Raw genomic sequence first — 13,492 nt, 5'->3', positions numbered from 1 at the left:
CATCACAGAAGGCAGTTGCTAGGAACATGCAGCTATCCAGCACGACTTGTCTCAGATCTGCCTCTTAAAGCTTACCTGGTGTTTTTGGAAAGCATCTTGGAGTGGGGGTACCACGTGCAGCCCTGGTGGGCAACGCGTTGGCAAAGGAGGCTTCTCTCAATTGTTCTTCGGGTTTCTCAGGGCTCTTGGATGTCACTGCTTCTGATGAGCTGATGTTCTGCCCAGTTCTCGTCACAGCACCGAAAAACTCAGAGAAAAGGCAAACTTCTAGCAAATATTTACCTAAGAAATGAAAGCAAGCAGGCAGCCTGCTTCCTCATTCCAGAACACTGCTGACTATTCAGCTCCCCTTCTCATGCTGCAGATGTAGGACTTACACTCCTATTTCCTCTCTCCTGGGCTCTTGCTGGCCCTTTCAAGCTCCTGCTGTGGGCACCATCCCCCTGAGCTGTCGGAGCTTTGCCGAGCAGCCATGGCCCCTTTGGTCAGGTGTAAAAATTATTACAGGCAATAAACTAGGACTCTGCCTTAAGGCAATACACTAGGAACACTGGCTCCTAGATTCTCCTGGAAACAAGGCAGCCCATTTGTGGGGAGAAGAGGCTGGAGACAAGTTCAGAACTGAATTCCAACCACATGGTGGACCCGCTAGCTGTCCACCAGGTGTTCCTGCTCCCTTTCCATAAAGTAAGGATATTTTCATCCCAGGCCATACTCCCCAGCCACCCTGGCATCTAGGGACAGACATGGACTAGGTCTCACCCGTGGAGTGTAAGCCGAAGTGATGTGTGTCACTTCTATGCCAAGATGGCCAAGGAACAAGCGTGTCTTTCCCACCTTCTCCTTCCCCATCTGTTGGTTGGACTCTAAGGCTCTAAAGGATATAGAATCACAGGATGGAAGGCATCTGGGTACATGAATCACCATGCAGACAAAACTGTCTTCTACACAGGCTGTCCTCTCACAGACTAGTGCATGAGCAAGAAGCAAAGTTCTATTGCAATAAGCTGGTGAAGAGTGGGGCTTATTTGTTCTAGCAGCTGGTGTTACCATAGCAGACACAGCACAGAATGTAGAGGACTTGCAAGCACCACATGGTCCATCCTTTATTTTGAGGATAAAGCTTCATTTTGATGTAATTACCTCTATAAATGTCCTATCTCCAAATACAGTTACATTCTAAGGTACTGGGAGTTAGGGCTTCAACACAGGAATTTGGGAGGCAGACACGGTTTGGTCCATAACACCCCAGATCGAATCAGCCATGGTGGAGTGGGAGAGAGTCATGGAGACAGTGAACAGACACCATAACTGACAAACTCAGGCCATTTGTGTTTGCCAACCCTGACCTCTTCACTCCTGCCTGGAGCGGCTCCTCCCACCTCTACTGATCGGCATCGCTCTTGTTCATTAAGTCCTGCCTCAAGCAGAATCTGCCATGAAGTATCTTCTCATTGCCATGATGCAATCTTCTGTCTGGGCTTGACCTACATCCTTTTATGTCATATGTTTATTTGTTCATTTAACACACACTTATGGGGAAATAGGTGCAGTGGTTCCAAGTGTGGACTTGAGGGCCAACTCCATCATTTCTCAGCTGTGTAACCTCAGGCAAGTTTCATTGTTCACCTCTCTGAGCCTCAGTTTTATCTAAGACAAGCTATACCAACCTTATGGACAGTGGGGCTGAAATGAGCTAGTAGACATAGAATACTTAGCAGGGTGCCTGACAGACAGTAAGCACTCAGTGAACATTAGCTATCATTGGGAGCCGACTATGTGCCAGGTATTGGGCACACAGTCACAAAGTCACAGCCCCCTTCTAGGCCAGAGTGGCTCGGAAGCCACAGCTAGATCTGATTCAGCATGATGTCTGGGATACAGGGGAGGCTCCATACATACTTATTCTCAAAATGAAAATGATGAAAGAAAAACAAAAGAGAAAGAGAAATACAAAGATTGAGTACAACATACCTCTTTTGCTGGATGTCTAAAAGCAAAGAAACACTGTAAATGTATTTCCTCTGAAACCAGGCTGTCTCCTTCACTGAAAGAAGCAGTTCTTGATACATCCCTGTCAGATGGTTCATAGAAAATAATTGCAAAGCTCTTCTCCTTCTAGGTACGCAGAGATGCTATCACTTCCAGGAGTGCCCATCCGCAATGTGCTTCCTGGCTCCATTTCCCAGACTTCAAATGGATATTTTAAATTCTTGGATGATCATGGCAAGTTTCCTCACAATTTTACAATTCCTCTCTTCATACCATTAAGGAAGAATCATTATTGAATTGTCACCAACCGTTCTGGGGACATTGGAAAGGCAGCCACCTTAAAGTGGGGGAAAAAAAGCTAAGACATTGGTTTTAAAATGCTTAAATTCTGGACATTGGTTTTAAAATGCAAAATTCTGGAATATTTGGTTTATAGTAGTAAAGACTCACTTCTGAGGGGCTGCCATGCTCCAGACTTGGACCCTTTTGAAACCAGCATGATAGATTTAATTTCGCTTCTCTTGGGCTTTCTTATTTTTGCATTGAACTCAAACAGAGAACTTGACATGTATCTCCAGAACATTTCAACATTTGATTTCTCTTCACCATGCTAAGCTACACAAGCCTTTTTGAATATTGTTTTTCCTATCCAATGTATATTAATTTCTTTGGGGGTATTTGAATACTCTCTCTGAGTTCATCTGGGTTACCAATAAAAACATTGAATAGAACAGAGCCCTATAGCACTCCACTACAGACTTTTTTCCAGGAGTTATGCAATGGTGCTGCAGTTGGCAGAGAGTGAGGACTACACCAGACCCAGGTTAGGAAGAGTTACTGTACTGGGGCCCTATATGTAGTAGGGTTCACAGCCTGGGTGATGTCACAGAAGGAAATTCAACAGTGTATCACAAAGGTTGTGCTTGTTTCCTGAGTGTTGTAAGCTTATTACAGGCCAGCTTCTAGTTATTCTCTAGAGACATGGCTTAATTATTAAATTAAGAACTAGCAATAGAAACTAGAAACTAGAAATAGAAACCAAACCAGAAGTAGAAATTAGAAACAAAAGAACTCAGATATCTAGAAGACCTAGTGCAATTTCTTCATTAAGTTGTGAATGGAAAATCAATCTTGGACCCTCACTAAGCTAAAGGGGAAAGTCAAGCTGGGAACTAAGTCAGGCAAACCTACTTCCCATTTTATTTCTAAATAAGATAGCTACAAAGTTTCAATTAAAAAAAAAAAAAAGAGCTACATACCTTTCTCATAATTTACCCACAAGGAAATTCTTCATGGGCCTCAAGGTCTTTACCCTAAACAGTTCTGTCGAATTTCACCTTGGTATGTAAATTGATGGCTTATCTTCACACATGCTATACAAAGGACAGACAGAACTCAAAGTTATCCCTTTGTTCACCCGAGACAAATGCACATCTGATTGCTTCCTCTGCCCTATTGTTTATGTAAAAGTGCAGATTCACTGAGCCAGACTATGGGATGAGTGACTATTCCTCTACCTTCCTCTCACACATAAACTGTGTATTTAGGGAAAGGTTAATCAGAGACTCAAAAGAATGCAATCATTTGTCTCTTATCTACCTACGACCTAGAAGCCCCCACTTCGGGTTGTCCCACCACACCAGACAGAACCAATGTACTTCTTACACGTATTGATTGACGTCTCATCTCTCCCTAAAGTGTATAAAAGCAAGCTGTGCCCCGACCACCTTGGGCACATGTCAGTACCTCCTAAGGCTGTGTCACAGGTGTGTCCTTAATCCTGGCAAAATAAACTTTCTAAATTGATTGAAACCTGTCTCCAATATTTTTGTAATATCAATGGCTTTCTGGGACAGATATGAGTTTTGACTTGGGACTATTTTTCTCTCTTTGACAAGGAATGAAACCAACTTATATTCTGATCCTGCTCCTTCCCTGTTCTCTAACAGGTTTGCTTCCCCTCTGCTAGTAGAAGAAAGCCAATCTTTTTAGCTGGGCATTCAATGACCTTTGTAATCTGTCCCCAACTAATCTTTCCAGACCATTCTAGAGAAGACTCAACTCTGGATAAGCCCACAGGAGAGCTGGGACTAACCTCTCAGGCCTACCCACCTCTCCTGTCTTCACTCATTCATTCATATCACAAATATTTACAAAGTACCTACATATCAAGGACTATGCTAGTCTCTGAGGATAAATGCTCTTGGGACACACCTTGTTTCTTCTTCCCAGGGAGGACAAGATCCTGGCTGCAGCACAGTATTCACCCTAGGGAGAGTTTTAGTATTTTGCAGTTTCACATAGACAGAATGCAGATCACAAAGGAAGAGATTACTGCATCAGAAAGCTGGCTGTGACCAATTACCATGACAGGGCCTGGGAATAGTCAGGAGCAGAAGATCAGATTCTGCAAAAGCCATTTCTAGAGCACCAGGAGTGGGATCCATTTAAACTGAAGGCCAACCATATATAAGAAAGAGCTCGGGGCTGAGATACCCAGAAACTTGGGTGCTGGCCCCGGCCCTGCCCTGAAGAGCTGTGTGACCTTGTGTGAGTCCTTTCCTATCCCGTGCTGCAGGATGGAAAGTGAATATGGCCCCTAAAGACCACTTTTTACCCAACTCAGTGCAGGTGTCATCTCTGAAGCTTTCAATGTCCTCCCTCACCAACCTATTGCTTCAGGCATACCTCTGAACATTCAGTGACTTCTGTATGCATTTCTGTTCTCTCCACCCGATAGATGGCTCCTTATTCCAGCACTGCAGCTTGTAATTATTAGGAAATACATATTGAATTGAGAAATAAGGAACATTGTCATTTCTAGGTCTGTAATTCCCGCATTACCCACAAGGTGGCAATTTCCTACGGGTGGTCCCAGCACAAACCTTACATTTGGATAGAAGCCCCAGGAAGGGCCAGGTGCAGTGGCTCACACCTGTAATCCCAACACTTTGGGAGGCCAAGGTGGGAGGATTGCTTGAGTCTTGAAGTTCAAGGCTCCAGTGAGCTATGATTGCACCACTGCATTCCCACCTGTGAGACAGAGGAAAGGAGAACCAGAAGGACTCTCCAAAAGGCTCTTCCTCTGGCCCCTGGTGGGTATGTGCTGTCCCCTTCCCCTCCACCTGTGAAGTGTCCATCTGTCAGAAAGCAATACAGGCCTGCTCTACCGTGGCCAAGCCTAGGTTGCACTATTTCCAAGCTTCTCAGCTGGCTGGGAAAGACTGGTGGTCTGGCTCTTACTGACCTCTCAGGCTTCCCCTCCAATGTCTCCACACCCCACAGCACTGCAGCTGTGCTGAGCTTGCTCCTGCTCTTTACTGTGCTGTTCTCTCTCTGGTCCTCACGCCTTCCCATACACTGTTCCCTCCATGTGGATTCCGCCTCTCTATCATCCTTCCAGGCCAACACCTATGGGCTCTCTGAGATTTAATTTAGGAAGTGCTTTGTCCAGGAGCTCTCCTTGACTCTCTTTTTCCCTGAATACTCTTCAATAGTAACATTCATTGCACTGCAATTGCTTCCCTAACCACCCTACCTGGGCCACCTTCTTGAGCACACAGAGCATGGCTTCCTCAGCTACTCCCCAGTGTCCAACACAGGCTAGGTGTAGAGTGAGCCTTCTGAGAGCTTGCTGGATGAAGAACAAATGAGTCAATGCATCAGCGAATCTACAGATTAGGGATGTGACATGGAAAGATGAACTGAGACTTGTACCCCTCCCCAATACGGGAGAAATTTGAGAATAAGTGGGGGGGAAAGCTATAGCAGATCCTTGAATAAAGCTGTCACATTCAATGTGATTTTTTTTACAACATTGATGAGAAAAAAGGAAACCACCTCCAGCCAGCACCACTGTCTGTGTGAAGTTTGCACATTATCCTGATGTCTGTGTGGGATGCCTGAAGATGTGCACCGGTGAGGGGAACTGGCGTGTCTGCACGGTCCCCGTGTGAGTGACTGTGGGTGTGCGTGAGTGCGCCCTGCGTTGGTCATGGTCTGTTCCTGCCTTGGGCACTGAGTTGCTCAGATACGGTTCAGCCGTTCTACCCTGAGTAAATAATTACCTTGTTCTTATTAACCTTTCTTAAATGTTCACATTCATTTTAATGTTTATGATTAGAAGTCTTTGGGGTTTTTATTTAGAAGTGTGGTAATGTTTTTATAACCAGAAATATGCCATAGGAACTCAACCTCTTGCCTGTATTAATTAGCCTACATAAAATTGGTTTTGTTATACGTTGTCTCACTTAAAGTCAGTTTCCAAGAACCTATCCACGGTGTTAAATAAGGACTTGCTGTGTAATTCTTTTGTTGATCTGGATCAGAAAGCAGTCAAATGCTCTTAGCACAATAATGGCACATTATTATTTTGAAAGGAAAAGGGCCAAAGGCATGTAAAAGGGGGCAAGTGCTTTCCTCCTATGAGACTAGGCTGTGCTGCCTTCTAAGAAAGTGAATTCTCCCGTTGGCAAGATGAACTCTTTGTCAATTATTTGTGAGGAAACTGGCAGCAGATATTTTACCCTCCTGGTCAGAAAGGAAGTTCCAGGGGCTTCCACTTTGTGTCACAGAGCTGATGTTGCCATTTTGCTGGTTGCCAAGTGCAACTATTCTATTTAGGAAGTGGGGAAGTAACCACAGGATGTGTGCTCTGTGATCTGAACTTGGGCCCTGAGCGCTGTATGCCCCGACTTTAACTGTGGGCTATGGTGGGTCACTCTCGTAAATGGTCAGAGGTCCCTCTGGGGAGGGGCTTACAGGATGGTTTATAGGATACATTTGTAAAGAGTCCTTCTTTAAGGGGACCCCGCCATCCTTTCAAAGAAGAGGCTCTGGGTTAATACTAGGTCTGAAAATGGGACAAGAAATTCTGGCTCTCCACTGTGGTGATTCAAAACAGGCTCTGGACACCAGGTGTGGAGTTTTCCCTGTTACATGGAGCACACAGCATTTTAGTAGGATGCCCATCTCTTTCAGTCCTAGGGACACTGTGACAACTAGCCAATGCCAAGATTCCTGTGAGTCAAAACACAGTGATGCTCACCATCTTACTGCCGATTACAATGTATGTGCCCTGCTCTGCCCTTGGCAGTTGGATGCTACCACTTGGCCTCTGCTATTCTGGGATCCCATGATTCCCAGTGGATTAAGGAGCCCAGCTCAGTGGTAGCATCTCTTATCTTCACATGTGGCCAAAAGAGGAGAGCCACCACCAAGTCTTCCAGGACAGTAGTGGTCCCCTCATTAATGAATTTCCCAATGTCATAGTGAAGGGAATGTCCTCTGGGCCCCCCTGGAGAATGTAGTGGTTGGTTGGGTAGGTGAGTGTGAGAGTTGTCTATAACAAATCGATTCCAACATCTCCCTAAGCCTTTTTATCCCATCCCCTACAACACACCAAGGATGTTCTGGCATCTCAGTATCTTTAAATACAGGTCACCTTTGAATCCCCGTTCCACTCAAGCAGCTAAGTAAACTGTAGAGCCTTTTCCCCCTGCACAAATTAACGCATTGAATCCAGAATCTCTGATCAGTGCACTTGTATCAGTAAATTTGACTTGATGCTAAATTCTATTCTGCCTTCCTTGGTCTAATACCCTAAGAATCTATTCATGCATATATTCTCCAGGTTTCTACAATGTCATGTAGCAAAATCTTGCCTCTTTTTTTTTTTTTTTTTTTTTTTTTTTGGTATAGAAGCTAAATCTTCCCAGGGCAAATCTTGTATGTGCCCTACTCAACTGCCTAGACTTCTGATGTCAGTTGAGAGTCTAGTGGCCACAAGCCAGAGGAGAAAAGGTATCCCTTGCAAGGCAACTGCCTTGGGTGATCTTAACACAGAGTCCTTAAGCAAGGGAAAGAGAGTCTTCTCAGACATGACAGGCAAGCTGCTTCCATTGGCAAAGGAAGCTCAGAATGACTCAAGGGTTCAGGATTCTCAGCTTCATCTGAGTCCACCCCGATTTCCCCATTCCAAGTCTCAGGTTCTCATTCCCTAACTTTCACATAAGAGACTGGCAAGCCTGTGAATTCAACTTATAATCATGCAACACACACAATTACATTTTTTGTGTCATTTTCAGCAATATTGACCCTATAGTTGCAAGAAACGTATTCTCATTTATCATTTAAATAAATAATTTGTATTATTTTTGAAGCATATTTGTAGTTAAGCTTTCTAGTTCTCTGATTATGACCCATCTTTGACAGTTATTTCCTGGGACCACTCCTGGTTCTATTAGCTGGATCACTCAGGCCTAGTCAGATGACAAATAGAATTCATTTCCCTTTTTTATCTTTTTCAGGCAAGCAACAGCTCTGTTTCCCAGGCTGGAGTACAGTGGCCTGATCACAGCTCAGTGCAGTCTTGAACTCCAAGGCTCAAGTGATCCACCCACCTCAGCCTCCTGAGTAGCTGGAGGCATGTACCACCATGCCCAGCAAACTTTATAAGTTTTTGCTAGTAGAAAAGAGGTCTCACTGTGTTGCCCAGTCTGTTGAACTCCTGGCACAATCCTTCCAGCTTGGCCTCCCAAGGTGCAGGGATTACAGGCGTGAGCCACTGTGCCAAGCCTACAAATGGTATGTAATATAAAGAATTATTGGGCCAGGCATGGCAGCCCATGCCTGTAATCCCAGCACTTTGGGAGGTCGAGGGTGGTGGATCACCTGAGGTCAGGAGTTCGAGACCAGCCTAGCCAACATGGCAAAACTCTGTCTCTACTAAAAATACAAAAATCAGCAGGGCATGATGGCACACACCTATAGTCCCAGCTACTCGAGAGGCTGAGGCAGGAGAATTGCTTGAATCCAGGAGGCAGAGGTTGCAGTGAGCCAAGATAGCACCACTGTACTCCAGCCCGGGTGACAGAGCAAGACTCTGTCTCAAAAAATAATAATTTTTAAAAAAAGAATTATTGGCTGGGCACAGTGGCTCATGCCTGTAATCTGAGCACTTTGGGAGGCTGAGGTGGGCAGATTACTTGAGTTCAGGAGTTCAAGACCAGGCTCGACAACATGGCAGAATCTTGTCTCTACAAAAAAACCCAAAAATTAGCCAGGCATAGTGGCACATGCCTGTAGTCCCAGCTACTGAGGAGGCTGAGGCAGGAGGATAGTTTGAGCACAGGAGGCAGAAGTTGCAATAAGCGAAGATCATGCTGCTGCATTCCAGCCTGGATGACAGAGCCAGACCCTGTCTCAAAAAAAAAAAAAAAAAAAAAAAAAAAAAAAAAAAAAAAAAAAGAAGAAAGAAGGAAGAAGAAGAATTATTATTAATTAGGCAACTTGGAGGTAGCAACTGTGAAGCAGCTACCACCATTAGGGCTAGGAGAACAATGGAAATGGTTGGAATGACTAAAACTTAGATGCATACAGGAGGGGTCCTTGGAGCTCAAACTCAGACCTCTGCAATCACTTGGCTGATGCTAGTGTCACTGAGCTTGGAGAAAGAACCCCAGGGGGCCTGGGGCAGTTCATTCTGGTTGGGCCTGAACTCTAAAATCTCATCAGGACGGTGTGAGCCCCAAATCTCTGCTCAGCTCTCACCTCCCAGCAACTGCCCTCAAGTCTTGCCCTGTACTTGTGCAGTACAGGGTCAGCCAAAGGTCTAAGACTTGTGGGACTCCCTCTCTGTGGCTCCTCATTTTCTGTCCTAGATCCCCAAATCTCTGCCTAAGTCTTGAATTCTGATGTCTACCTCTTCTGTCCAGTGAGACTGCTTGGCCTCCACCTCCCTGCACAGTGGCCTGGAAAGTGTCCCCAGGAAGAAAGTTTGGGTAGATGTGGGGCTCACATTGTGTGCCCCCTGACACTCTCAAGGATCACAGCCCTGTGTTAGAACACTGTCCAGTACCTGTCCATAGCTGTTTTCTTTAATTTGTCAAAGTTATATAGTGGTTTACAGCAGGACAGCAAATCCTCTATCATTCTTTTTTGTCTGCTCAGTATCTGAATTCCCATCTTTGCAGAGTTCTATATCTTGCTACACCCCCTTGCACGCAATATTGAAGTGAAATCTGTCTCCCTAAAAATCCCATCTGTCATTTATGGAACTTCCCTCTAGACACCCACCTTGCCTTCTGCTCTGTAATGGCCCACCAGAGGTCTGGAGAAAGGGCTTTCACCTTCCCTTAGCTTGGAGAAAGACTATCTATGATTGCCCTAACTGTTAAAGCTTGAGGTTCAAATCCATGGCCTATTTATGGAGTGGCCTTTGCTCAACTGAGCTCCTGTCCTCTTCCTCTGTGCTGGAAGCTCTCCAAGGACAGAGAACATCTGCCATTTATCTCTACGTTCAAGGGAGGAATAAATGAATGGGACATTCATACCCACTTCAGCAGCTGCTGGGTGGGCATACATCTGCTCTGAATGGGGGATTGACTAGTCTTCCCTGTGTTGTGTTTGTGTTCAGGCTGGAAGCTGAAGAGGAAGAAAATCACACCCATTCTTGTTGCCTAATTACTTACCCGGGTGCATGGGATTTCTCCACCTGGCAGACAACAGAGGCACCTCAACCCCCTTCCCGACTGGGAGAATTTGTCCCTACTTTCTCCCATCATATTAGGGGGCCCACAGGTGTGGCCCACAGTGTTAACTGGTACCCTGGGAACCAGAGAGATGAAAGAGCACAAAAGCCTCTGCTGGGCTATGGGCTTGCGGGCAATTTTAAAAGGAAATAGACAAGACTGATCACCTTCAAAGCTTGGGAATGTTTTCTCCACCCAGATACAGGAGCTTTGATGCCACAGGCTCAGTGTTGGAAAATGAGTCTTCTGATTTAATTCCCAAAGAGTTATTATGCATACCTAATACTCTCCCTACCATTTAAAAGGAATGTAGATCATATGTAAATGTGCCTCTGTGAGATTGTGTATCCTAACCTGCATTAAGCACACATTAACTTCATTATAATGACACCGTTCACTTACCGCTCCTTTAATGTCTGCATAAAAAGGAGGCAAATCATTTTTGTACACATTTATTTCTCAATCATGACCATGTTTTGTCCAGTCCAGGTCTCAGGGTCAGGCACTGTACTATGGGAATGGTGGCTCAGTTCGAGGTAATCAAACATCAACTCCCCTGACCCCTAATTCTGACCCCCTCGATGCTCCTTGCCAAGACTCATTCTTAAACTCCTTCTTTGACAAGGACCTCACTATCTCTGGGGCAGCCTAATCTCTCTTTGAACAACTATGAACCATTAGAAAGTTTGAACTTACCAGCAAAGTTGTCCTGAAAAGCAGCATGGAGTTCGCTCATCTCTTTTGTTTGCAAATCCAGCTTTGTTAAGTGTTTCCTTCTCATAGTGAGACCCCACCTCTGAAAAAAAAAAAAAATTGTTTAAATTAGCCAGGCATGGTAGTGCTCATCTGTAGTCTAGCCACTCAGGAAGCTGAGCGAGGGAGAATGGTTTGAGGCTCAGGAGTTCGAGGCTGCAGTGAGCTATGATCATGACATTCCACTCCAACCTGGGGAGCAGAATGAGGTATCATTTCTTTAAAAAAAAAAAAAAAAAGTGTTCCCTTCACATCATTAAATAATCTTAAATTCTTGCATGTTTACACATTCACATATTTACAAGTATGCCATTACATTAGATGTGTACTTTTTAATTTGCTATTTTACTAAACAATGTATTATAAACATGTTTGCATTTCTATTAACCCATATCTTCTTTCTAATTTTTAATGCCTACATAATCCTCTATTGTTAGACGCACCATAATTTATTTAATGATTGCCTCTCAGTGGGCATTAAGGTCGTTTCCGTTTTGGTTTTTTTTGTTTATTTTTTGTTTTTTTTGTTTTTTGTTTTTTGTTTTTTTTTGCTGTAGTGACCAACTCCAGGATGAAATCTTCACACATAGTGATCTTTTTTTTTAGGAGAGATTCCTAGAAGAGCACAGAGAGGTCAAGGGGTGAGAGTACTTTAAAAGGCCACTCCTGGTAAAGACAGCAACCTTCAGGTTGAAAGTCATCGTTAATACATTCTGAGAGCTGCGCTGAGTGCATTAGCAACATTGTTATATTTACTCCTTACCACCACCCCTTCATGGTGCCTGACCACCCCTGCTCTGTGTGGCTGACTGTAAGGTAAGGCCCAGCGTCGACCAGGCAGATGGCCCTCCTCTGACCACCACATAAAGTGGCCTCAGAAGAGGTTCCTTTTTAGGAATAAGAAGACTGCAAACTGGGAAGGAACTAGGCTTGAAAACAAAATGAACTCCACCCAAGAATGCTGTAGCTGGTCTTCCCAGGCTGCAAGAGGCGTTCTCCATCTCTAGGAGTTCAGCAAAGAAAAAACAATAGAGCACAAGACAAATGAGAGGTGGCCAGTAAAGGCAGGAAAAGTCTCCCATAAAACCTGGTCAGCGAGTCCCTCCCTCCATTCAATGCCTTTACCTGGCAACACATCAAATCCCAGCAGCCAAGACTCTCTTAGGTTTCTCATCTGGGTGTCCTGCCAGGACTCAGGCAGGATGGTGTGCACAGAGCCTGGCCCAGAGAAGGCACAATGGCGGTATGAGTAACTGACTACAAGAACCTGCGTCTTTCCAACATGCATTCCCCACTAATCCACAGGTACACTGACCCTTGTGCACAGAGACTTCATCAAAGCATTATTCGTATTAACCGAAGGATGGAAAACAACTGGTTAAGTAACTGCAACTAAACCCTGTGGAAATGCCCCTCTATATGAACTCCAAAACATATCACCATATCTCATCATAACAAAGTCACTGTGGACGGAGATGCACCATGACTTTACGTAGCATTAAGAAACACACTCACAGAACCAATGAACTATGCTCCCGTTGATTGTACAAGAAACTCAGTTTCAGAGATGACAAGAGGTGGGGAAACTGTGAAATACTGTTAAGTGGAAAAACCAAGTGCAGACTAATGTATATGGCACGCTACTCCGTGTGTGTGGGAGAGAAACAGCGTGTGTGTGTTTTAAAGGAAAGGGCTTTTATAGGCACATATGCTTTTATAGGCATAGAGAAAATTTCTGCAAAGATACACAAAAACCCAAGAGCAAGAGTGGCCTCTGGGAGTCGAGTTGGAGGATGGTGATACAAGGTGGTAGGGAAACCCCTCTTTTCATCCTTAGATGTATATGTAAAATATACATTTTAAAACATATATTCTCTTTATAAAATAAAACTTCTTAAACTACCGAATGCAAAATAAAATTAAATAAAACAGCGCATCCTTCTGGGAGGATTTACGGGCATACTATCTGGAACCAGCCTTGGATCCGGAGACTGTACCGTTATCCAATCCTGACTCTACCACAGCGACCTCGGGCAAGTTCTCCCCCGACTGGGTCTCGGTTTCCTCAAGAGTCCAGTCGGAAGTCAGGGAGCTGCTCTCGGGGCGCCCCTCCAGCTCGGAGCCCCGGGCCGCGGGCACCGCGCGGGTCCCGGGCTGGAGCAGCGGTTTGCGGGCGCCCCGCGGTGCAGGCCCAGCCAATCAGCGGCCGCGGGGCG

At 44.9% G+C, this 13,492-nt stretch overlaps 1 protein-coding gene across 6 annotated transcripts in view; it reads right to left on the bottom strand.

The window, feature by feature from the left end:
* LOC105478972 (stimulated by retinoic acid gene 6 protein-like) overlaps window positions 1–13,452 on the bottom strand; it is a 79,288-nt gene extending 65,836 nt beyond the window's left edge. Inside the window, exons 1-4 of one of the 6 annotated variants that reach the window (XM_071078043.1) lie at window positions 13,274–13,452; window positions 11,220–11,319; window positions 1,975–2,329; window positions 76–874 (exon numbers count right to left, since the gene is read on the bottom strand). In XM_071078043.1, coding sequence (XP_070934144.1) covers window positions 76–95 — 20 coding nt within the window. In that variant the 5' untranslated portion in view covers window positions 96–874; window positions 1,975–2,329; window positions 11,220–11,319; window positions 13,274–13,452. Of the gene's footprint in view, window positions 1–75; window positions 875–1,974; window positions 3,640–11,219; window positions 11,320–13,273 lie in introns of those variants that run through there. The other 5 variants (XM_071078044.1, XM_071078047.1, XM_071078045.1 and 2 more) reach the window with 5 other exon arrangements.
* Between the last annotated feature and the right edge of the window lie 40 nt (window positions 13,453–13,492).

The sequence above is a fragment of the Macaca nemestrina genome, chromosome 14, assembly GCF_043159975.1.
Source record: "Macaca nemestrina isolate mMacNem1 chromosome 14, mMacNem.hap1, whole genome shotgun sequence".
NCBI classification, from domain to species: Eukaryota; Metazoa; Chordata; class Mammalia; order Primates; family Cercopithecidae; genus Macaca; species Macaca nemestrina.
Note: the sequence above shows the minus strand (reverse complement) of the source record. Positions and strands in the feature narration are given on the sequence as shown.